The sequence below is a fragment of the Cricetulus griseus genome, chromosome 2, assembly GCF_003668045.3.
Source record: "Cricetulus griseus strain 17A/GY chromosome 2, alternate assembly CriGri-PICRH-1.0, whole genome shotgun sequence".
In the NCBI taxonomy this organism is placed as follows: domain Eukaryota; kingdom Metazoa; phylum Chordata; class Mammalia; order Rodentia; family Cricetidae; genus Cricetulus; species Cricetulus griseus.
In genome coordinates this window covers 276250368-276277913 of record NC_048595.1, presented here as the reverse complement: position 1 = coordinate 276277913, position 27546 = coordinate 276250368, and the positions used below count along the sequence as shown (strand labels likewise).

The 27546-nt window shown below is 38.1% G+C and overlaps 1 protein-coding gene across 7 annotated transcripts in view; it reads right to left on the bottom strand.

The window, feature by feature from the left end:
- The window catches only part of Utrn (utrophin), a 484152-nt gene that overhangs the window by 211040 nt on the left and 245566 nt on the right, over positions 1 to 27546 (bottom strand). For all 7 annotated transcript variants that reach the window (XM_027402009.2, XM_027402014.2, XM_027402008.2 and 4 more), the window contains one exon: positions 23500 to 23689. In XM_027402009.2, the coding sequence (XP_027257810.1) occupies positions 23500 to 23689 (190 nt within the window). The remainder of the gene's footprint in view (positions 1 to 23499; positions 23690 to 27546) is intronic.

Genomic DNA, 27546 nt, shown 5'->3' with positions numbered 1-27546 from the left:
TAAACATATCCAGGAGTAAAATTTTAAGTGCCACTTTTAGAACTGATTAAATGCATTTCAATTTTCAAACAAAATTAACAGGATTTTTGACACATATATACATATTCAACAACTATCACTCTGTTTCTTTGCTACTAAAATTCAGAGATGTTTCATAAAAAGCCCATTTTAATGTGGTATTGCGTGCGTGTGTGCGTGCGTGCGTGCGTGCGTGCGTGCGTGCGTGCGTGCGTGCGTGTGTGTGTGTGTGTTTCATGTATATGGAGGTGCATGTGGTGTTGACCATTTGAGGAAGGCAGGAGCAGGCCTCAGGAACGCCATCCTCCTTCTTTGAGACAGTGTCTTATCTGGTGGTCCACAGCTTACCAGTGACTCCCAGGGCCTCGAGGTCTCTGCTTCCCCATCAGTGAGATCAGAGGTACATACCAACCAGCACAGCACTTGTTCACGGGTCCCGGAGCTAGAACTGAGGTCCCTGCCCTTGCAAGGCAAGCACTTTACTGACTGAACCATCAACTCCCACCTCCATCACACCATTTAAAAAAGAAAAAAGCTTTGTATTTTACAGAAACCAGCTTAAATTTAAAAGAACAAACCAAACCTACCTTTATTTATTTATTTATTTATTTATGTTTTGGGGGTTGTTTTGTTTTGTTTTGTTTTTCTCGAAACAGGGTTTCTCTGTTACACTCTGTAGACCAGGCTGGCCTTGAACTAACAAAGATCCGCCTGCCTCTGCCTCCTGAGTGCTGAAATTAAAGAAGTGCACCACCACTGCCTGTCCAAAACCCTATATAACAGTTAAGGAAGTGCCTTACCCATTGCACCTTTCTGTTCAAGGTATGTCCAGAAACCTCAGTTACCACTCCCTTCCTTTCACTCCTTTAGCTATTTTACCAGCAACCGCAAATCTTTAATTATCAAAAGATCCGACATTATGAAAAATGGGACCATGGGCCTGGGGTGGCCCAATGGTAAAAGAGTTGCCAAGTATGAACAAGACCCTGAGTTCAAGTTCTAGCACAATAAAATTAGTAACATAATGAAACAAAACCATGCAGAATTATTTAAACGAGTATCTAGCTCCTTTTCCCCCCTTCCAGACTGAACCATCCACTCATTTTCCCATGGTTACGACCAGCAGTGTCAGGAAATACATAGGATGGTTGAATGCTACTATTTGATTTCTGACCTTTATTAAAAGAGAAAGCCTGCAACTGCTCTGTAGAGTGTAAACAAGATTTTCAGTAGGCTGCCATAAATATTTGTTAATTTTGATTTAATTTAAGGAGCAGAGAGGTTAATCAAGAGCAATTAATCAAGAGGCAAACTAGATGTTAGAAATAAATAAATACACTTTAAAATCCTCCAACATCTCCAACATCAGTTATTTCTAGACTGCATTATGACATCCCAATTCATTTTTGGAAATCAGTAAAAATGCACTACTCCATACCATTTCTAGGAACAAAGGAAGAACTTAATGTTTGAAGTATTACATATTTATCATTTGATATGGAAAAGTGAAAAGTGCTAGAAATAATAAGACATAAAATAAAATGATTTGGAAGTCATAAAGTCCACAGCTCTGGAAATTGAGGCAGGAATATTGCTGAGAGACAGAAACCAACATGAGTTCCACACCAGTTTGAGCCTCACTCAAAGAGTGAAGAAGGAAGGCGAGGTTTGGGGGATAACAGTGGCTAAATCCTTGCTGCAAAGATATGAAGACATGAGTTCAGATCCCCAACTCTCTTCTAAAAGCTGTGTTCACTGCCACATATCTGTGACTCCAGAGCTAGATGGTAGAGGAAAGCACATCCCAAGGGCTTGCAAACCAATCAATTCAGCTGAACAGTGAGCTCCTGGTCCAAACCAATTTGTAATAATAATAAAAATAATAAATTTTTGCTTGATTGGGAAAGATCCCAGTGTCAAATACTGACCTCTACATGCACTGGCAAAGGCAAGCACACACAAACACACGCATGCATATCCATATGATATATATATATATATATATATATATTATATATATATTCACACACACACACCCTCCAAGAAATACACCAGCATATATTCTGAAAGAACCACTCCAAATTTGAGTCAAATTATAAAACAGCTGGCTTAAATAATGCAGAGAAATGATAAAAGCAAACTAGAACAATGAAAATGTAAATGAGCTTTACAGTCATCTAACCTGATTAAGTTATTCTTTGGCAAAGCTAATATATCTTTCATAAAGATGAGGATTGCCTCAGAGTTTGAAAATTGAATCTTCATAAATGGAAAACCATAAAATCGTTGAGTCAAAATGTTCAAGAAAAAGAGTGCACACTCTCAAACAAATGTCATCACTTCCAAGAAGGACTTGGAAACCATATTAAATAGGAATTCAAACCAAACCTTTCCACAATATCAGGTTCTAAAGATTGAATGCTGAAGAAATAAGATTATTTTCTTTCTAATCTCTACAGGAATTTGTAACCTATGGTAAATCATATCTCAGGCTTTGGAAACTTATCATAAAGCTTTATAGGAGACATATTCAGGATTTGTAAAAAGAAAAAAATAAGAGTTGCAAAATATCTTTCATTTAAATTTGAGTTCAAAGAACGAGAGCCTCAATCCATTCTGCAAATGCTTATCAGCAGGTAAATGGAAAAATTTTCAAGCACTCATCATGTATCACTATCTTAACTTGAAATGTGAGTATTACAGTGGTCCACTGAGGCCCTTGTGCACTCTGGTCAACAGGAAAGTCTCTGCCTTACATGTAAACTGACCAACTTCATTTATAGTTGGGTTGCTACTACCTTTCCAACATTCTATCATGAAAACATTCCAGCATACAAAATAGTTGAAAGCATAGTAAAATAAACACTCATCAAATAACATCTAGATTTGGTAACAGTTAAATTGTAATCATATATGTTTTATCTAAAAGCTATGTTTAGAACCATGTAGCAAATCATTTATGTCAGCCTCTCGGTCAGCTTTTATTTGATGTCAACAGTTTGTCTCAGGGACCTACTTCTACTTCTGATGTACCATATTATAAAACCCAAAACCAGACTATATTCTCATCAGAGATGATGGCCAATGACAATATTAAAGCAACTTAAGACAGATCATTTAACTTTTGATGCCCCTGGTCCCTGGTCTTTCAAAGAAATGGGGAAGCTAAGGCCAAGTGAGGAGGTATACACCTATAATCTAAGCACTGGGAAGGCTGAACCAGGAGTATTTGAAGCCAACTTAAGCTTCAAGTCCCTGTCTCAAAAGTAAAAACAAAACAAACATAACTAAGTGGGAGATAAATTTGAAACTATTCAAGTCACCTCTAGTTATTAAATTTTAATCATTTCAATGCTGCAGGAAATTTCTACTTTTGTCATCCTTTATAATTTATAATTATTATAATTTATTTATTTTTATTTTTAAAACAAACTTTACTACATACCAATCCCAGCTCCCTCTCCCTCCAGCCCTCCCTCTCTCGTCACCTTCCCCCCCACACCCCACTCCCCATCCACTCCTCAGAGAGGGTGAGACCTCCCATGGGGAATCAACAAAGTCTGTCACATCACTTGAGGGAGGACCAAGGTCCATAACTACAATTTATAATCCACAAGTGGAATTTAAATAAATAAACACCTACAAGACACAAGCCAAAGGCACAGTCATCTTCAGTTCGCCCTCACTCCTAAGAACATTCATACAGCTTTTAAAGTAAGGATGCCATTTGGCACCAGTAAACCACTGAATCACTAAATTGCCTAATGAAGCATCCATTCTCAACCACACATGTGATTTCCAGAAATTTTGGTTCCTGTTACATAATTTCTCAAGTCCATCACTAGCTTCCTATTAAGCTCAGCAGCCTTCAGGATAAGCATAATAGGTCATTGAGCTTCCATTAGAAGCAATTACTTGGGAAAAGAGGCCACGTTTCCCTTACTTTACCTCCATTCCACACCACATGAGGGTTTTCTACAATGACAGTATGCTCAAGGAAGTAATGAGGGTTTGGCTTCAACAACTAATGCAAAACAAGACTCTGTTACCATGGTCATTAACTCTTGTTATTCATCACTTATCAAAACCTTGCTCTCAATACAGAAGTTACAGAAAAACAGCAGAAGGACCAGAATGTTAAATTATTAATAAAACTCATGAGAAATCTTCTTCAAGCCTCCTGTACTGCTCACAAGCCTCTGAGATAAATGATGCACAGACTTAAGAAAACACAACTTGCCAGGCTTGGTCATACTTGCCTTCAACCCAATACTCAGATCCCTGTTAGTTCAAGGCCAGCCTGATCTACACAGCAGATCCTGGCCAGCCAGGATTACACAGTGTGACCCTGTCTTGAAGAAAAAAGAAATGGAAAAGAGGAGGAGGAAGAGGGAAAAAAGACATCACAGTTCATTTTGTGTTGAATGAAGATTTCAAAGCATGTCACCTCAGAGGCCATTAGCCAGCGCTCTGTGAAGCCACCATCCTATATGTGAAGTCATAATTGGTGATTGAAGTGTTTGGAAAAACCAGTATGGTTTTACTGCCAGAGAACATACCCTAATGTGGAGAGTGGATGTAAGCTCCAGAAAGAACAAAACAAACTGGCCATGCACTACAAAAAGACCTGGAACGTTTAGCAAGCTAAGTGAGCTAAGAGGGACACAAATGCTTTGAATTGTGTGTCCTTTCCCTTCTCCCTACCTATTCCAATTGAGGTAAACCTACAGGAAGATAAATATTATCAGTGTAGTTGTCTGCAGAAAAAAAAAATCACAGAAAATGTAATAGTTCAATAGTACTTCAGCTGTTCAGGACAAGCTGATAAACATTAGGACCCCTCCCAATGAGATCTTCCTAAAGTTATGGGATGGTTCCATGAAGAAACTGAGGGTTCATAGGGAACGTGTACCTCACATAATTTCAAGCAGCAAATGGGGCTGCTTCTCTTCTGATTACAAATTCAGCATCTTCCCAAAAATACTTGTTATATAATTAGTATGAAAAGTAAATTATATATAGCTCTATGAAGATTATAAAGATTGAACTTTATCTATTTTATTTGGTACTAATAAACTCTAAAGTGCTGAATTCTCATTGAGAAGCAAAGGCAGGCAGATTTCTGTGAGTTCGAGGCCAGCCTGGTCTACATAGTGAGTGACAGGCCAGTTCTGACTAGTGAGACTTTGCCTCAAAAACAAAAGGAAAGTATTAAACTCTTTAAGCTAAGGTAATAAGTTTACTACAGAAAATTAGAAAGGCTTTCCCAAATGTTAACAAACTCTGATTCCTAATCAGATACTAAAAGAAAATGGGGGTGGGAGTTGGAGAGATGAATAAGATTATTTGCTGCTCTTTCAGAAGATAGGAGTTTGGTTCTCAGGCCCCAAACCCATTAGATTACAACAATGCCATCTTTTGACCTCTGTATGCATAGTCACACAGAGACAGGCATATACATACATATATTTAAAAAATGAGACAGAGTAAGAAAGCTAGTGACGGCCTCAAGGTGACAGGACACAGAACATAGGAGGGAGAATCTTTTTTAGAGGGTGGTAAAAATGATCACAAACAAGATCATGGTAAGGACTATGATCTAAATCCTAAAAAATACACATTATTTTTTAAACGAAGAGAGTGAATTGTACTGAATGTCAACTTTATTTCAATAAATCTATTTTCCCTAAGATGTATTTTTTTATTTTATATATGAATGTTTACCTGCATGTGTATATATGCACCACAAGCATGCCTTGTGCTGGATGAGGACACAAAAGGGTGTCAGATCCCTGGAACTGGCATTACAGACAGTTATGAGCTTAGAATTGCACCCTGGTTCATTTTAAGAGTAGAAATAACAGCTAACTGCTAAGTGACTTCTCCAGCACATCAATAAAGCTATCTTTTTTTATAAAGCTGGAGTCAATATGCATTACATTTCTGCTTTATTACATTAACATTATGAATATTGGGTTAGTTATTCCATATTTATATATTCTTGCTCAGTGTAAAAGACACCTGCAATAAGATATGGCCACTATACCAAGAAGTTCATAACTGCAAAGGTGAAACAGACAGACAGGTAAACATAATGCTAGGAAAAATGAGATAGATAACATTTTAACATTTAATTCTGGCTATTCGAGGCCAAAGAATTTTTTTGTGTGTGTGTTTCTAGTTTCTATATGCTTTTTTCTAATGGATTCATTTTTCAGCTTTGTACAAAGAATGGATTGGCTCCATTCTTTTGTATCACCTTACAAATGCATATGTGTACGCACATACATTTTATATATTGTATATAATTATATATTATATATTATTGTATTATTTATTGTTTTATTGTATTATAAATATATTATTCCATAATATATGTGTGTATAATTATATAATATGCAATTTATATAATTATAAAACTACACAATGATATAATTTTATGTTATATAATTTATACATTATATAATTATGTGGATGTGTTATATAATACCATTTAACATTATATTTACATATTTTATATATATACATATAAAGTGTGTGTGTGTGTGTGTGTGTGTGTGTGTGTGTGTGTGTGTGTGTGTGTGTGTGTATGTGTGTTTTACTCAGAAAAATCCCTGCAAGCTGAGCTGCAAAGGATCTTTGGCTGTTCAACCTTGGGCACCTTCAATCTCCATGTTCACAGTAGTTCTATGTGCATGCTAAAACAATGCTTCTTCAGATACATAACCTTAAATAACTTCAACCATCATCCTGTAAATCCTAAAGTTCTACAAGCCTAGAATTTAAGTTAATAATAGACACATCCACTGTCAATCCAAAAAAAAAAAAAAAAAAAGAAAGAAAGAAAGAAAGAAAGAAATCTACTTGAAATACCATGACATTTCCTCATCAATTGCCTTAGAGCATTTTGTCACTCTTATACCATGGTGGCTTACATCCAGAGGAAGGCTGTTCACTGGAAAGAAGACATGGTAAGGAACTATATCCTGGTTTTAAATACACAGGCATTAAGCAAACTTGTTTTCAAAATTCCTTTCCTGGCTGGAGAGATGGCTCAGTTAATAATTGGTTTGCTGTGCAAATCTGAGTATTTGAAAGGACTCCCCAGCACTCATATAAAAAGCCAGGCATGGTGGCACATCCTATAATCCTAGTGGTAGGTGACAGAAACAGACAGCGTGATCCCTGAGTCTCTCTGGACAGCAAGTCTTGCCAAATCGGTGAGCTCTAGGTTCAGTGAAAGATCTTGTCTAAAAAATAATGTTGACTGTTTCCAGAAGTCAGGCCTTCCCCATAGTCAGCTATGGAGGGAGAAGGGACTGATGGAGCCCAATCACTTGCTACTGATCTATTAGCAAACAACAGACTCTGAGAGAGACATTGAGAATATCCAGCTGTAAATACAAGGAGGAAGCACACTAGCAAAAACAACTACACCTGCCTTGCTCGATCGAATAATAAACCAAGCCTTGAGATGCCTGTCCCTTCAGCACCATGATCCTTATAGATTCTGAATCAAAATATATCCAGAAAATGTTCTCAATCTTGACAAGTTCCTTTCTTCTCTTCCTTGTAAAGTTTACCCTTTTATTAATAGAAGTTGTCACTTTATAAAATACCTTAAACAATTAACAAGAACATTTGCTAAAGGCCTACCAATGATAGGCCAGGTGTGGTGGCCCATGACTGTAAACCCAGCTCTTGGGAGGCAAAGCTGACAGAATTATTCTAAGAATGAGGCCAAGCTTACTTAGCTAAGCAGTGAGTCCCAGGCCAGCCTGAGCTACACAGTGAGATCCAGGCCAGGCATACCTAGGTTATCTGAGAAGGGACCCTGCCTCAAAATTAATTAATTAGTTAAGACAGGAGAACAATAATGGTAGACTTAGGCCAAGAAAATTAAACCCAGGTGTTTAGTCAAACCCATGATATCAAAATGTGTTCATTCTTAAAAACATTGAGAAATGCATTTTGAAAATTGTTGTTTCTCTCCATTCTCCTCTACGCAAACATGTTGTGTTCTACAATGGTCATAGGACAAGTGACTTCTTTCCTGGATTTGGTTAAAATAGAACAGAGCTTTTTAATAAAATAGTCTAAGTCAGTGTCATATAGTTGTTCTGTAAGCTTCAAAGAGTACAGGCACCAAAGAGATTGGAAATGGGGTGGGGGGGGCTCAAAACAGGGGTATGCATATCCCCACAGGACTCTGACCTAAAGCCCATTGGTAAAGGGAAGGAAATGGCCTGGACTTCCCCAAACAGAGCTGTAAATTGAAAACATTCTCCCTCTTCTCTATACAGAACAGTAGTGTAGGGTAGCCTTGCCTAGGGTGCCAACACTCCAGAACACTTGTAATTAAAAAAAAAAAAAAAAAAAAAAAAAAAAAAAAAAATTGACATGAGAAAGATGCCATTCAACAGAGTTCAAGTGGAGGGGATTTTTATTAGGGGAAAGGGAATCAGAAGGGGAAGGGGAGGGGGCAACTGGCCTCTGGGGACAGGAGCAACAGGAGAGAGGAAAGGCAGGCAGAGGGGGAAGGAAGGGAGGAGGAAGAGGAGGTAGCAGGCCCTTTTTTGTTTGTTTGTTTTGTTTTTTGTTTTTGTTTTTCGAGACAGGGTTTCTCTGTGTAGCTCTGGAGCCTATCCTGGCACTCGCTCTGGAGACGAGGCTGGCCTCGAACTCACAGAGATCTGCCTGACTCTGCCTCCTGAGTGCTGGGATTAAAGGCATGCACCACCAACGCCCGGCAGGCAGGGCCCTTTTAAAAGAGAATATAGTGAATAGGCTCAGGTGGTGCTCTTAGTGGCTGCAGCTGAGGGTGTATCCTGTCAGAACCCCAAGGACATGCCTATACAAATGCCTAAATGCTAACAACACTGATGTATGATAGTCTTGCATAGGATTCCCACACTCCAGAACACTGGTGTATGGTAGTCTGACCTAGGATGCCCAAACTTCATCTCAGGAAGTCAGCGTCCACAAAGTATGAGTCTCCCAGAGGCATTCCCTAGGCCATTATACTGTGAATTTTCTTACTAAGAATCAGTGTTCTTTTACCAAGACAGTAACAACACCACACACAGACACACAAGGTTGTGGACATATTCCCTAGGTCATCTCCCTTTATCCATGATTACCCAGCCTGTGTAAGGATTCAAGACCTTGGAATCAGAGAGATTAACTCTCATTTTCTGAAAGGAGAACTGAGATGTGGATCCAGTCAATGGCTTATCAAGGTAATGTAAAAGTGGTCAATGACCAAGCCAGAATTATGTGAATGCACACAGTCTTATTCAAGACTAGCATGAACACTCTGACTAACTACAATTCTTCAAAAGTATATGTAGTTACTACTATTAATTGTTAAAAGAACTAGCTGTGGCAGTGTAGTAATTCTAGTACTCCAGAAGCTGAGGCAGATGGATACTGAGCTTGAAGTCATGTTGGGCTACATATCCACAAAAGGCCTCAGCAACAAACAAATAGGGCTGGAGAGATAGCTCAGCTGGTTAAGATCACATAATGCTCTTTCAGGACTGCAGTTTGATTCCTAGCACTCATGTTAAACAGCTCACAACTGCCTGTAACTCCAGCTCCAGGAGATCCAAACCTCTGGCTTCTGAGGGCACCTACACTCATGTGTCCATCACTACAGGCAGACACACACAGATGACACATGCTTAAAAATAATAATAGTAGAGGATGGTGGTGGTGCACACACCTTTAATCCCAGCACTCGGGAAGCAGAGACAAGCAGATCTCTGTGACTTCAAGGCCAGCCTGGTCTACAAAGCAAGTTCTAGGACAGGCTCCAAAGCTACAGAGAAACCCTGTTTTGAAAAAACAAATAATAATAATAATAATAATAATAATAATAATAATAATAGTAAATATTTTTTAAAAAATTTTAAGCAAAACAATGATGATGTGGAAAGAAAATATTTAAAATTTCTAAAGACCAAGTGATGAGGATTTCTGGGATTTAAAGAGCCAATGCATCACTTCCCTTTTCATTGAGCATATGTACTTAGTATATGAGAATCACCGAACACATGACTTTCAAAAATGAGCAAATGCCTCACTAAAAATGTGCAACACAACTGATTCCTTTCCATTTGTCTTTTAAAGGAGCTATTATATGATGATAAAAAACTACATTTGGGCATGGAGAAGTAGGCTCGGTGAATTCATAATTCAATACTTGTGGTATTGTGACTCAAACCAAACTAAATTATGAATCAAAAACCAGAACTAACCATATCAATTTGCATTAAAATGAGCCAATCCATTCTTTGTACAAAGCTGAAAAATGAATCCATTAGAAAAGCATATAGAAACTAGAAACACACACACAAAAAAAAATTCTTTGGCCTCATATAGCCAAAATTAAATGTTAAAATAGTTTCAAAAATAATGTAGTTCGTTGTTTTTTAACTTGTAGATGAAAACAAGTACTGAGGCATTCCCCAAAATGTCAGCAATAAAACATTTCTAGGAAATGTGTCTCCTTCCTTGTACAGTGAAAGCACAAGGCAATAATAACTAGAAGGAAGTTTACCAATGTTTAAGCTACTATCTCTCTCTTTGAACAAAAACTACGAAGTTCCTTGTAGCTCAGGATAACCCCAGTAGTTACCTAAAATGAAATGCAGAGACACTGAATCCAGAATCAGAAAACCTGTCAACAGTACCAGTTGGATCACATTGTGACCAAGTATCTTTTGTCCTGTTCCTTCACTGTGGAGTTACAGGAGCTTTCTTCGCCAGTTGTAAAATGGAACTGACAAAGATTTTCTTTCCCAGATAGATAGACAGACAGATAGACAGACAGATAAATATATACATGTAACTACATATATATTAATACTATTGTAGAAAACACATGGAACCTTTAAAATACTATAAATTAAGCATCTTGTCAGTGTATTATCAGACATTTTCCCAAGGGGTCTGGAGGTGTTGATTTGTTGATGTTGTTAGCTTGTTTTGCTTTTCTGCCAACAGTTTTTTAGACACCATAAATAAGGGCTGAGAGGGTGGTTTACTGGGCCAAGTGCTTGAATCTCAAAAACCACATAAAAATGTTTGTTTGGTGTGGTGGTGTGTGCTTGCTGTGTTGTTTGTGCAGCCCCAGTGCTTGGTTAGGCAAAACAGGAGAATCCATGACTGGAGCTCAAGGCCAGCCAATCTAGACAGATAGGTGAGGTCCAGGCCAATGAAGATCCAAAAGAGATGGCAACATCTGAGGATGACACCCAAGGTCGTCTACCAAGCTCTACCGTAAACATGCAATGCACAAGGAGAAAAAGGAGGAGGAGGAGCAGCAGTGGAAAGGAGGGGCCCGCTGTGAAAACCAACATCTCCCAACAACTGCTGGGGACTGACCTTAGGGCCTTACATATACAAGGCAAATATTCTACTTGAGCTATACACACAGCCTTTGTGTTTTAATGTTTCATTTCCAGACAGAGTCTCAAGAAGTTACACAACCTAACCTTCAACTCATTTTATACCCTACACAGGCCTTGAACTTACAATCTTCCAGACTCAGCTTCTGAAGGAACTGAGATTGCAGGAGTTGTACCTCTGGGCCAGACCTAACTACTGATTCACTTTATATTCTTCCAGAATTTTGTTCAGGCTTTATCATGCCATGCTGTCACATCAGCCAATTATTTATTAAGTATTAAAAAGCATGGCCCATTTTTGTGAGTGAGTTTTGTTACAAATCAATCTTGCAGAATTCTACAGAACTGAACAAACCAGAAAAAGAAAAATGAAAAGCAACTCCCCGCCACACTTTACATCTTTCCAATTTCAATTATTTGGACTCATTTACCTTGCCCAAGAATGAATAAACTTTGCACAAGTGAGAAAGCTACGGTGGCATGACATTTCCTATATTCTTTTAGCTCTGCTAATTGCTTAATTTCGAGAGCTAAATATAAACAACAACCCACACTGAGAGAGACCAGCAGGGCACAGCCAAGAGGTAAAAGGAAACAGTTCGTGTCTGTAGCATTCACGTCCATACATACAGGCTGGAAATTTCCATTTGATACTTGATAAATTAAACACCAAAGAAAACACAAGTCATCAATCTTTTAGTCACAATGATGAAATAACATTTGGAAAATCTTTCCCATACCCAGAGTGCTATGCCAGCTGTCTTCTCATAAGGGATTTTGTGTTTACTCCTGACTGTACAAGCATCCCTCATCTGGAGTTTCAAGTAACATTTGGTTCTTAAAGAGCCATTTAACATGTAACTTTGGGGGTGCTATTAGTCATATGAAAGCATTATATTAGATCCTAAGCTAAGTCATTGGTAACTTGAGTTTTCTGATTAACAACGGGTTACTACTTGATTAGGTAATTAAAAAAATAATAATGATATTCACATTGACTTGAGAAATTGTGGTAAAAAGAAAAGACAGGAACCATGTAAGTAAGTTGCTGCTGCTTTAGGAAGCCATATGACAAACATGTGACAGTCACAGGCAGCAATGAAGGTCCTCTGTTTGAGCCTTATCAGTAAGCTCTACCACAGAAGACATCAAGCTAAGGAAGTACTCCACCTGGGAGTTGACAGAACTCTGAGGAGACACAACAAAGAATGTCAGTGAAAACAGACAATAAATATCAATCCATCTACACAGGCCATTTCCCTCGATGGCATCTCGACCTTCAGAAGGTTCCTGAGCAATCCAACCCACCAGCTGCTCATGAAACCAAGAAGGGACAATTCCTCTTATGATCAAGAGAACCCCAGGTTAGGGCATCCATTTTCTGTGCTTCAAGAAATATGTGTAAGGTTTGGTATTGAGAAAAAGTGAGGGAGTCTGGTTGTTGGCCTTCTAATACCTCTCTCTTAACATTGAGACAGTACTAAAGCCAAGCTTCAATGCCCAGAATCGCTTCAGTATTTAGTTATCCAAAGAGAGCAATACACCCCACCTGAAAAGTGGGTGGAGGAATGTTTGAGTAAAACCCGTAATGCTTATTTTTAAATGTACCACTGCATTTGGCCCAAAAAAAAGAGAAATACACTCAACCTTAAATGAACCTCACACATACATACAGAAGACAGACAGCATGTGAAGTTAAGTCATTTCAAACTGAGAGAATGAGATGTCTTTGGACTTACATAGTTGCCCTTTGCACAATGGTCTATGTGGCCCACACACATGAACCTATACGAAAATGGGGGAAGGAGAAATTGATGATGTGTAAGCATCACTCATCAACCCTGCTTTTCCATGTCATCATTTTACCCTCCTAGTAAAGCCCCAGACACCAAATGGTGGAAGGATAATGAATAGAAAGGAGGGGCAATCAGTGTGGGTGTTAAGAAGACAATATTGAACACAAGAACAAATCAACAGTAGGATTCTTACCATGGCATATGTGCATAATTCTGAATTAATAATATACAGCTGGATGCTTAAAATACTTTAACTGATAGGACACATGACAAAATGTTTGGGAACAAAATTATTTTAGCTAAACTGGTTTGCATACATATGCTGGCAGCATAAAACTTATAAAACTAAACGAAAAAAATTTTAAATGCCTAAGTCATGAAGAACTCAATTTATAAAACTAATTATTTTTTCCAATTTTCTATAATGACTCACATGCTAATTTATTTTATAAGAATCTACTTTTTGCCATGTCAATTATTAAATATACCATTAAAAGCAGCACTAAGGGGGTAGAAGGCTTGTAAAATTCCTTTCTGACTCAACATAACCTCAGTCAGCTTTCAATCCCAAGATTTAATAACACAAAACAGAGCCAAAATAATCACAAAATGAAAACAAAGTCAATATTATTTTTAAAATTTACTTTCATTCAGCTTTGTGTTCTAACAAAGGAAAAATTAAACTTTGGAGTCATTAATATTTTAAAGAAGCTATGATCTAAGCCAAATCAGGAAAAATTAGCATCCACTGTGGGGTGGCTTTAGGTCATCAGGGGCAATTTCAATGCTGCTAATTATATCTCAAGTCAGTGGCCGTTATATTTCAGTTTCCTTCCCGTATTTTAGGGGTTGTAGAACAAGAAAAAATGTTTTTAAAGAAAAATACAATTGCATGTAAAACTGGGTTGGAGGGGTGCAGTAACTCAGTACTACAGTTTTCCCAAGCTCCCCTCATTCCCGTTCCTTACCCTCTGTGAAACACACAGGGAAAAGATTAAAAAACACAAAATGAGAACATTGTGCACAAATTTCCATTTGCTTTACACTTATCTTTCTGACACCCAAGCAAAATATGAAAACAAGCAAAAAATAAATAAATAAAGTGCTTCTGAGGGGAAGTTTTCTAAATGATAGATATTCCATACATCAGGCAAAAGAAAGATGTGAAGGAGAAAGAAAAAGGGTACAAACATTCAGACACGCAATTTCAAAATGCCAAGATGAACTCAAAATAGTCTTTTCCCTTGGGAGATGTAATATTTGTCTCTCTCTCTTTTTTAGTCTTTAAATGTACTTAAAATAGATTCTGTCTGTATTTTTATGGCAAAACATTGAAGGGTTTAACATTTCCTTTCTTAAAACAACAACAACAACAACTAAATTTAGAGAATGTAGGAGATATAGGGGAAAATAGCCACAATAACCTTTGCTATTTAAAAGAGAATTCAGTGTCATAAAGAATATAAACAGCACAGCTAGTAAAACGCCTAGCACAGCAGCAATGCTGATGACTACAACACAACTAAGTATATTCAGTAGACATAGATACCAAGTCATTAATTGACTAGGGCAATTGACATTTAATTCTATAACTAAAGCTTATATTCATAATGATATGAATTAGGATCCCTTTTTCAAATATAATAAGACAAATAAAATATACCTGTTCATTTATTCATAGTAATCACCATCATGGCACTTCCCTGTCTGGAGTCCCCCACATCTCATATATCACTGCCTTACATTGACACCTACTGGAAAGTACTGGAACTGTGTGTCTCCCATTGCAGTATCTGAGCTGTAGCTAATTTCACAAATGTAAAGAGAATGTATGAAAGAAAAATTGCAATTGCAAATAACACAACTTCGGGTTTCCAGGAAGTAACACTCTTGCCGAATATTTAAATTCTAAGGCGTTTTTGAGAAATTATAAATATCAATAAATCTTCCAAAAGATTACTGTTGCAAGCAAACTTCCCAGGACTTCAGGAACTTGACAAGAGGTACTGAGGGTCTTATCAGGAAACCAGCCGAAGCTTTCTCCAGCACCTGAATTTTGCTTTGTGCGTGGAACTGAACTCATCCCGTGGCCATATGACTCAAAAACTCCTCTGCTTTGGTAAAAGTAATTATGGAAATAGATGAGAAAAAATGACCTACCTTTTTTTTTTTCTTACTTCATACATTTATATCGTTAGCTTTTTAAAAATTAACATATGCTAATGATTCATATATCTATACTGATAGTTAAAAATAAAATAATACACACTAGCAGGTTAGTTTTTCTTCTCTATTATCAAAACTGGTTTTTTGCAGAGAATGTAAACATGTTACTAAAACACAATGATTCTTTGAAGTCGATGAAATCACAACATACCTAACAGTTAGTTGTGTACTTATACAACTGAATTAATAAGTTGGATCAAGTTTTAAATAATACAAATGAAAATACCACTAAGTATTTCTTCAAAGCACGTCTCATTACCTCAATCTGTTTCCTAAAATTATACTTTAAAAATTAAGTTTCTGAGCAGAGATTCATTAAATTGGACTGTAAGACAAAACAATATGATAAAATCAACTCAGTTTCCCAGCTTCCATCCATGGCCACATAGCAGAGTCTAGGTGCTCAGACACATCAAAATTTATGTCATCAGAAAAATAACATCACAAAGGACAGGTTTTCCAATTACAGATCAGTTGGCCTTTTGAAGAACAGTGAGATTCCTCCTTTAGACACATACTAAGAATTTTACAGAGAGAAAGCATGTTACTGTAATGACATAAAGATAGACTTCTGTTATAATCTTCCCTTTATATCATATCATCTCATTTTTATGAAAGGAGACGGTATGAACACTGAATAACATAAAACCACAGACAATAACAAATACTAACCCCAAAAACAACACAGGAAGCTTGTGTTTAGAATGACTGACACTGTACTCCAAATGTATAACAACCAAACAAGTTACATCCTAAAACACTGCTTAACCCACCTGTCCACAGAAAATCGAGTTCTTCAACTTAAACAACAACATGCAGAGACTCCAAGAATACAAGAAATGTTTATGATGGGGCTAACCATGTTTTTAAAATGGGCATTACTTTTTTTAATTAGAAAAAAATCAGCTATGAAAAGATGAACATGTTAAGCAATCTGTTGAAAGATCATGTCAAACTCTGCTTGATTTTGTTGTAGTTTAGCATTGGATTAATGTATCCTTAAATATTAAGATATTGCACAGCACCCCGGAGGTAACAGGTCTTAACTAAAATAGTTTGTCATATTTTCTCCAAACAGCCCATCTCAGAAGATAAGGTTGTGAATGGTAAAATAAAGTATGCACTAAAACAGCACTTGTTTCGGGGGCTTAAATAAATTTTAAGGAAGCGATGCCTCTTAACAGCTTTTGCAATCGGTTACAGGAAAGGGAGTTCTTCCTTTCCTTCCTAAGAGCCTGAAAGAGGAGTAAGTCCCAGGCAGGCAACATTGGATTCGCTAGACACCCGACTCCTTGTTTCCAATCAGTTACCTTACACAGCTTCTGGTAGCGCGGAGAGGAAACAGCCATCCTTTGTAAACGATGTAACAAAACCACAACTTTCTGCAGAGACGTTCTCACCACGGCCATCATTTTAAGTTTACCACACTTCTGAAGACTCCTCAGAATTTGCATTATAAATGAAGAGCAGCAATCATTTCCTCCCGGTCACTGGGCAATGATTTGCCAATTCTCTTGAGCATGCTCGGTTCCAGAAATGCATTTGAAAGATACAGGGAGGGGGGGTTAAGGTTCGAGAGAAAAGGAGGCTGGGATTCCGTCAACTTCTTGATTTGACAAAAACACTGACGAACACCACCCAGACAGCCCCCAGCAGATGCTCACAGCCAGAACCGGCTCAGCCTGGTGTGGCCAGAAATGAAGCAAGTTGCAGGGCAGCCAAGCGCTGCTGGCTACAAGAAAGGAGAGTGCTCCGGAGCCAAGAGGATATTAAGTGAAACACTAAGGCTGAAGATACAAAGCCGGCTTCCCCTGGGGACAGAGAGTGAGCACCGCCACCGCCACTGCCAAGGTGCATGCCTGATAGCTGGTTTACATGAGGAGATGGAGTGGCAGTGAGCCTGGCGCTCGCTCTACCTAGAGATGCTAGCACTCCCGCAACGCAGCTCAGGCTGTGCTTGTGGGATGAGTATAAACACTGAGGAGCACAGCAGGATCTGTTGTGAAGGACCAGACCGAAGCCCACAAATTCTGTGCCGCTCTGGCCACAGCATCATCTAAAACAAAACTGAACATATTTATGGAGGCATACAGGTTTACCTAAGTCCCAAAGGCAGAGCTTCCAGGTCCCTGCATAAGAACAAACCATTCTAGAAATCAAATAGGACCCTTGCAAGTAAACAGCCAAGTTAATGAAGAAAAGCCTAGAACTGCCTACAGAGCATGGCCAAAACTCCTCCATCTCCCTCTGACTCGTGATCTCATTTTGTTTGTCATGAAGCTGTTTTAATTCCATGAATAGGAAATTCAAGATGACAATTGCATAATATCAAATGAAGGGCCAGTGCAGATTTGGTGTGTGTGCGTTTACTTATGTATGTGTGTATGCATGTCTGAGACACATTTCACATGATAACAGTTTGGCTACAGTGTCCTATAAGACCATAATATCACAGGATAATTAAGTGGCTGAGTACAAGGGCACACCCAGGAAGGCATCCTTATGTTTCTCATTATCAAGATCCTACCCACTCTAATCTCCCAGGGAACACCGCCCATTCAACTCCCCCTGATGTTATGATCCTGTAACACAAAAGGGACATTTTCAGGGACATCTTTTCTTATTTTCCTTCCCCTGTCTCCTCATCCTTCAGGCTAGTATGATTTAAAGTCTTAGACTGGGTCTAACAGCTGGTTTATCAGGAAGTCTTTGGTGTGTACATTTTCCATCAGGTCCCTGTAGAGGCTCTATACTGCCTCCTTCTGGTGAGGCTGCCAAAGTCAAAAACATCCCATTAACAGAATTTAAAATATTAAGTTCTTAAGCAAATAGGAAGAAACACATTAGTGATGAGTGGGGAGTCAAGAGATTGAAGGGTTGAGAACAGGGGAGGGGGGATCCTAAAGAGAAAAGTGGATTTCTGAGGCGGTATATGCTCTACATCAACAGTAGCTATGGTCATACATCTTTGAGTATACAAAAAAAAATTGAATTATAGACTGTAAATACACAGTGCAGTATGTGACTAACAGGCAGAAGATTTGGTATAAAAACATGAAGTTACAAGTTGAGCATCTTTCATCTGAAATGCTTGGAACCAGGAGTGTCTGGGGCTTCAGGAATTTTTTTTTTTTTTGCATTATGGAATAATGTATTTGCATAAGCACAATGAGATATTCCAAAGATAGCATCCAAGTCTTCACTCAGAGTCAAATGCATTTCACACACACCAACCCTAAGGATTATTTTGATAACATTAGTAATGATTCTATGCATCGAACAAAAATGTCATAGTGTGGGACATCATGTCAGCATCCAACAACTTATGGATTTTACAGTAATTTGGTTTCAGATTGTTTTATTGGGGATGCTTCACTTGAATAATTCCTGTCCCAGAGCCAGCAGGTGAAGCAGGTGTTGTTGGGTACAGGGGAAGAGTTGGATGATCTGGAAAGTCTTCTTCCGTGAGACAGAAGGGAAATCCAGGCTAGCAGCAACCATAAGGACAGGACAGCGCAAAGATTCTAAACCACAAAGTCTTTCAGAGCAAATTCTCACGCCTACTCCAAAAGGCCACAGACACTGAGAAGTTTATCCGGAAAAGAACCAAAGGGTTCTCCTGAATTGATACTGCTAAAATTCAGAGCTTAAATTAAAAATGTAATTAAAATTAAAATGATTGTCCTAGACAGCGGCTAAGAAAATTATGATGAATGTGCCAACTAATAAATTGACTTTTAAATCAACAACAGCATCTCCTTAAAAGCAATAAATAAGTGAATAAACAAGTAGCCAAATTGAGCACCTTCCTTCCCCTGGATGTTACTCAAGCATCTCATTGTGGTTTAATTAAAAGAGAACTTGCCATTCCTGCACACTCCTAACAAGTTTGTACTCTTGCCCTGACACCTCCTTCTCCTAGTTCTCAACCTCACCCTGGACCACCACACACAATCTTGTCTTCACTCTCTCCCAAACAAGGCCTGAGACTCACAACAGTGCTGTGTTTCCAGTTACTGTCACTTCTGGCATGCACAGCTACCTAAGTATCTTAGCAGGCTCCCTGTTGCTGGTGCTGTCACGGATTGCGGATCCATCCCTAACAATGGTAGATTCATTGTCGGTCATATTCCTGTGAGTCAGACTTCAAGACATCACTCTTGTTTAATCCCCTTGATGACACTGACCACCACCAGCAGATTAAACATAAAATACGCATGCAGGTGCAAAGGCCCTCCATGTGTTGTTTGGCTCTCAAGGAGCTTCTCTTTCCTTCAAGCCCTCAAGATTGAGTTTCCTCTTGCTGAAAAACTTCTGCTGAGGAGAAAATCCAAAACATAAATACAAGAATCCAAATGATAACCTGTCCTTAGCAGAAATGGCATTGCTGCAAATCACAAGCCCAGAAAGTCTTCATCTGATATTATGTTTTCAAGCCCTTCTTTTGAAATATACCCAATATCACGTTTAAACTGAGCATGGTATATCTGTATCTACAGGGATTACATCTGTGGCTTAACATCTGGTTGGCACAAGACATGAATCAAATATAACCAGTGAACATGTCATCCCAGGCAAATGATGATAGATAGATAGATAGATAGATAGACAGACAGACAGACAGACAGACAGACAGACAGACAGACAGACAGATAAGATAGATGGCTTACAGGATACATCCATCCATCCCTGACCACGCAACACAAACATTCTGAACTCATCACTGCACCTAACACAGAGAACTCAGGTGGCACACCACTACCAGTAGCTCAACACCGTAAACTTACATCATGATTTCAGGTCTTCTCTAGTTTCTTCACACACCTTTCCATTTTGGAGCAAGTTTACATTTGAAATCACTCACAAAAATAAGAATAATATGTGAAACAAAGTCGTGCAATTATTTATTTTTTTTTAAGTAAAACAGAGGGAGATCTGTAAACTAAGAGCATCCAGTGTAGGACCAAAAGGTGAAAGCCATGTAAATCACCATGATGTAAGACATCTAGAAGACAAACAACTGCACATTTATCCTCAGATAAAGAGATATCTGACTCAGCTGTTAGCAAAGGCTCTCCTTCACACAAACCTAAACAGACTATTTCAGCAACATTAAATTATTTTTGAGAAGCAATTACTGTACACATTATCTTTTCATATTTTAGCCAGCAGCCTCTTGGCTTGTCTCTGTTTTGCCGTAAGACAAATAATCCTCAGCTTAGTTATTTTTATTTAAAAGATTCCTACCATTTCTATTTAAATTTATTTCTCCCATAGCTTGAATATTCATTAAATATTGAGAGGAACTGGAGCTATGGTAAGAATATATCCTAAGAGAAAATGTGTGAGAAAACCTGATTAGACTCTGCAACGGGCCTGTGTTCTGCTGGTGGCAGTCATTAGCAGGGTTCATTTGAAGCTTTCTTTCCTCACTGTAAGTCGTTGCTTACTGGAATGCACCATCTAAATAGCATTGAAATTAACACCATTACATAAATTAAGTATCTGTGAATGTATACAGCTCAAACTTATAGTTGCTTAAATCATAAAAGCAATATAGTCTACCATTTACCCACACTGAAAGCCTACTATAGCCTCCTGAAATCCAGATGATCTCTCAAACTATTTTAGCAATTCACATTAATAGCCACATTTTGCGAATCGAGAGGTTGAAACCAAAGGGCACATTTAACTTTGATGTTTTCATGGTCACACTCATCACCAAGTCACAAAAGTAGTGTGCAATGAATAAGCAATATGCAATGAGCAAACAGACCATTTCCTTGATAATTTGTTTTTCCTTTCTTGTTTAAAATTTATTTGTGTTGGGGGGTTGGTGCCTTTGTATGTGTGTATATATGTGGCTGTACTTGGCCATCTGTGGACATAAGGGGTGACAGGTTGATGTCACATGTCTTCCTCCATCACTCTCTACTCCATTTTTTGAAACACCATCATCTCTCATTCAAGCTGGAGTTGACAGTTTATGTAGATTTACTGGACACTGAGCCCCTGGGATCACCTGTCTCCACCCTCTTACCCACAACTTGATAGAGACACAGCACAAGACCATCAGGCTACCTCCACACTGGGCCTTTTACATGAGTACAAGGGACCCATACTCAGGTCTTCATGCCTCTGCAGCAAACACATTGTCCACTAAGCCCCTCTTCCCAGCCTCTAACTCTTTCTAATCTCACCATGAAACAGTAACAGTTTTCATACATAAGGGTGAGTTATATATAAGCCCGTTCTAAACAGATTTGCTTTAAAAGAGGTTTTATAAACTCATTTTGTGTGAGTTTTTTTTTTTTTCCATTTGTATGGGGGTAGGGGACAAGCCACAGCACTCATGTTTTAACATGTTCAATGACAATTACTTCTAATTTAGAAAATATTTTATTCTTTTTCATATATTATATACCAACTGCAGGTTCTCCTCCTTCCACTCCTCCTATTGCCCCCTCTTCTCTTCCCTAGATCCACTTCTCTACCATTTCCCTTTAGAAAGGAGCAGGCTTCCCAGGGATATCAACAGAACATGGGTGGCATAACAAGTTACAATAAAACTAGGCACATACCCTCATATCAAGGATGGAAGAGGCAACCTGGCAGGAGGAAAAAGGTTCCAAGAGCAGGCAAAAACAGTCAGAGATGCCCTACATGCACTTTTACAAATCCCACAAGAACTCCAATTTTAAGAGTAATGGTTCCAAGAAAGCCCCTAGACTTTTAATCCAGATCCACATATTTGATGACATTTTACAATAGGGGCTTTTAGGTGTTTCAAGAGAATCACCAAGAATGGTTCAAAAATGGTTAACAGCACTGAATTCAACTATAGAAGTCAGAGTCAAGCATATTTATTCAGGATCTGCTCCTGGAAAACAGTGTAAACAAGAATAGCGTCTTCATCATCAAAAAATTGTATGACCAACTAGAGTAGGCAAAAACATGCATCAAATGACAGTGGAACTCATGTTCACCAGACTATCAGAAAACAGTATTTAACATGATGAATTCATGTGTTTACAAACAATTCACAGCATACACAAAGAATGAGATATATAGCTGTGGTACACAGGAGACGCCACCATTGAAGGAACTTTTCAATTGAGTTGTGGTCCACATTTATCTACGATTGACAAGAAGAGGTCAATCCACATACCCAAAATAGGGTAAGGAGACTCAAGAGCCCAGAAGTGCCAGGACTTGGAATTGGAATAGGGAATTTTGGCATGCTTCATAAAATTTTCACAACTTTGTTTTAAAGAAACATTTGGGAGGGGGGCGGCTAGAGAGATGGCTCAGTGGTTAAGAGCACTGACTGCTCTTCCAGAGGACCCGGGTTCAATTCCCAGCACCAACATGGCAGCTAATGACTGTCTGTAACTCCAAAATCTGACACTCTTACATAGACATACAGGCAGGCAAAACACCAATGCAAGTAAAATAAAAATCAAATATTTTTTAAAATATCACATTTCTTAGAATGAGATGTGAACCTCAATTACATATGTAACCATGATTATAAAGTAAATATATATAATATATATCTTATATGTATATATTATATATAATGCCTTTGAGCCTAACAGCCATGTCTCTAAATGAGTCACAGAGATTAGAAGCTTCTATTGCAAGTATTTATAGTAAGTGTTTTATAAATAAAATAAACATTATATCCATTTATAGTAAGTACAATAATAAGATAATACCTTATAATAATTCCCCACTCATATGAAAGGGAAATGCCTTTATAATTTAGTATTCAATAATACTAGTGGTACAAGGGCTTAAAATGACAGAAAACCAAGCAACCTTGAGTCTCTACCTGGAAATACACAATTATTACTTCCATAAAACAATTACTTTACCCTAATACTAAGTGTAACAGTATTATGTAGATCATATCCAAGAAATCACAGGACAGCATGGATTCTGTAACAGAATGAATGGACAGTCTCACTTTGAAACAGTAATCAACATACAGGTGGCCACATGGGCTGCAGTAGGAGACTGCTGCTCATGGCTTCCCACACACTTACCAGCATCTGCTGTCTGAGCTGCCTGGCCAGGACACTATCCTGCAGAGCATTCTCCCGCTGAGAGGCATCCGCCAGCACATTCACGGTGGTTTCTGCTTCCTGAAGCCACTTGACCAAGTTCTCCAAGTCCCTACGAGAAGTCTGCACTGTCCGCAGGTCAGCCTCCAAGGCACTCTGTCTGTCAGCGACACTGAAAGAAACAACATGGCAGACACGATTCTGTGACTTAAAGGGTGACATTGCACATTACCTGTACCTAAGACAAAAATCAACAGCTAGCCTCAGAGGAACTGTTGCCCTTTAAGCCATCAAATGTAACTGTGATTTCTTTACCTGTGGGTATCAAATGTCCCTTAAGGAAATCTTAAGTGATTTGTGAGATACCAATACACAGACATAGAAATATTAGCAAAACCACACCACACCATAAAATAACTGTGCCTGCATTTTACATATCATATTTGTACATTAATATAGTCTGTCATAGATTTACACCAATGTCCAGGGGCTGCCTTAAAAGGGATGTCAATTAAAGGCAGTATCAATGCATATTCATATACCACTGAGTGGGAAGGAGTAAAATCAAATGAAATATTTAAGATTTAAAAACAAATAATGTAAGGGCTAATGTATGCAGTTCAATGATAAAGCACTTGGCTAATATTCACAAGTCCCTGGGCCCAATTCCCAACACTATAAAGAAAATAATAACTTTTGGCACTTGCTAATAATCCAAGTAAATACAAATTGATTTAATAATATTTGATTTAATACATTTAATACCAAATAATATTTAGTGATATTAATTTAATATTTAATAATATTTGGAAGACACTGGACAAATAAGTTTTTATGAGTGTTTCATTAGTTCAACACCAAAGCTAGAGCACTGGGAGTTATTTGAATTGGAAAAGATGTACACCTGTATAGTAAACATTTAAAATATATACCTCAAAGCTACATGGTGAGAAAACAGACAACCCATTTTTAAAATGGGTACTGGGCTGTAAAGATGGATGGACCCATGATTAGGAGTCCTTAACGAACATTCAGGACAATGGGAGTTTGGGTCCCAGCAAGTAACAAGTCCACAAATGCCTGTAACTCTGGCTCCAAGGGCTCCTCATTCTGGCTTCTGTGCAGACAGGCAGACAGATGACAGACAGAAAGGCAAATAAATCTTAATTTTAAAAATTTTAGTCCTATTTATTTAGACCCAAGAAAATTGGAATTGCATGTTTACACACAAATGTTTAGAATATCATTACTCAGAATATAGAAATGAGACCAAGGCTCATCACATGAAGGAAGAACTGAATGGAATATTATATGGTAACACATGAACAAATTACTCAACCATAGAATGAAAAAAGAGCCCAATAAACAGTCTCACGTGCACATACTACAAAAACCTTATGCTAAAAGAAGGAAACTAAAGGCTGGAAGACATGTTCTGTGAGATCCCACTTCTGGGAAAGCTCTAAAGCATATAAATCCCCTAGGATCACAAACAGCCCAAACAGGAGCTGGAGAGTAAAGTTCAGTCCATGCAAACAACGGAACACTGAGACAAACTACATTCAATGACATAGGCAAAGCTCTCAAATGCACTCTGCTAAGTGCAAGAAGTCAGATACAAAACACTACAGTGAATCCATCATTCATGTGACACTCTGGGGTGACATGATCATACCAGCATTCACTCCCTAAGATACCTCTAGTCTCATTTGTCTAGAAAATGAACCTACTTGGAATGTGGTATCTTTTATAATTCATCAACAATTTTTTCCCAACTTTATTCTCTATTTTTCTCTCACTCTTCACATCCATGGAATATGTTTCAGCTCCTTCTAGAATATTATTGATGGTATGACCATGTAAAAATTTTATATTCATATTATAATGTCCCTACCACCATTTCCATTAGCAAAAATCACACCTATCTTTTAAAGTTTAGAGCCTGTGTGTTCTAGACTATGCTTTCTTAGTTAAGTTTCCTCCCTCTGGGTTTATAAAAGGTCAGTGAGCCATGAAAGTAACCATGTGTGTTCTAGAAAGGTCCTTACATTCTGTTCTAGACTCACATTACACTTTTCCAATATATAAAGTTTTTTTTAATCTGTCCACTTATTATACAAACTACAGTCAGAAATAGTTTTCCATAGATCCACATTTTCCAGAATTCTTACCGAAGAATTAAGGCATTTATAAGCTAGCAATCTAGCCATGTCTGATATTTGTTCCCAAACACCATTTTACCTAAAGATTGTGGGTTACTGACTGAATAAAACTACATGAAGGAGGAAGATTCCAGAACCAAAGGAACCAGACTCCCAACACCAGAAAATACCAAGGGGCTCTTTGATGATGAAAAAGGGGATCAGAGAAAGGAGAGTGTGTGGCCATTCTGATTGCTCTGTAATCCTGTATTAACTTAACAAAACTAATAAAGGACATATTCAAACAAAATAATAAAAAAGGAAAAACCAAGCCATAAGAGCCAAGAAAGAATTATTGGAAGAAAAAGAATGGACATACTTAATATAATGGGTGTAAACAGGCACAGAAAGCATGGCTGAAGGAGAGATGCCTTCAAGATAAAGATACTAGAAGTGACAGATTCCTTAACAGTTAAATTTCATGGAAATTTACACTGTTGGGCTACTGAAAAGATATGAAAAGAATTAGCAAGAGGAACAAAACAGTTATGCATTCAAAAACAAGGCAAATACTAATTTCCATAAAACAAAAGAAAAAAAAAGGTTTCATGAGAGACCCTGCCTCAAGGGAATAAAACAGAGAATAATACAGGAAGACTTCTGATGTTCTCCTCTGGCCTCTATAACAAGATCTGGTGCCCTCTTCTGGCATGTAGGCATGCATGCAGACACAACACTATACATAATAAATAAATAAATCTTTAAAAATATATACAATAAAATTTTTTAAAAACTAGAGGTTCAGGACTATATATTTACAATTAACCAGGCAAGCTAATGATTTACCTTTAATACCCCTTGTAGGCTACCCTCAGAAGAAAAGAACCTAATTTGGCTCCTCTGTCATTTACCAGGGACGTGGCTTAGGGCGAATCATTTAAAACCTTTGATTTATTTGTTCCATCCTTAAAATGAAAAGCTTGGGCTAGATGAATGGGAGAGCCACTGCAGACACTCCAGGGGTCCTTTATCAAACTGTAAATTCATTGCTAAGATGACAGAAGCTGATGCAAGAGTTCCTCCATTGTTGCCCCATCCTAGCTACAAATTCCACATCACTAAAGTCTCTACTTGGCACAGGAAAAGTTACCCATAGAAACATGAACAGAGTGCAGACAGCAAAGGCTGGGAGGCATCCATCCTAGGGCTCCTATGACTAATTCTAGTACTGGACTCATTTTCATCTAGTTCCCAGGATACATATGTGTGTGTGCACAGGTGCACATGTGTGTGCAGAAGCTAAAAGACAAACTCTTGATGTCATTCCCGAGATGCCACCTACTTTAGTCTCTACGTGCCTAAGACTTGCCATGTAGGCTAAACTGGCTGGCGACTGTGCCGCAGGGATCCACCTATCTCTACCTCTCAGCCCTGGAATTACAGGTATACACCACCAAGTCTGGCAATTTTTACTTTTTTTAAAGCATAGGTTCTGATGAATCAAGCTCAGTCCTCAGTCCAACTAGTAATTGGCTGAGTGTCAGACAAGACCAGAAAGAGGTCGAGGAAATCCTAAGAAAGAGGTGAGTATAGAGGAAGGAGTATAACTTTAGGACATTTCTGTTTAGAAGACAAAGGCAGGGACTTTAAAAAAAAAATTCTAAATCTGTAAACATATAAAATCCAAAAAAAATTTAAAAGGAGGCTGAAAACATGTAAGATATAGCATTTGAAGTCTACAAAGGGGGACTTTAGCTAAAATATTTTTATGCTTCAAACAAGAAATGAGTGACTATAAGACACAGAGAAAATAGAAATAGTTTCACATAGAAGCTTTAAGGACATCCATGGGTGACAGATTTGTGATCGTTTATATTAAAGGGAACTG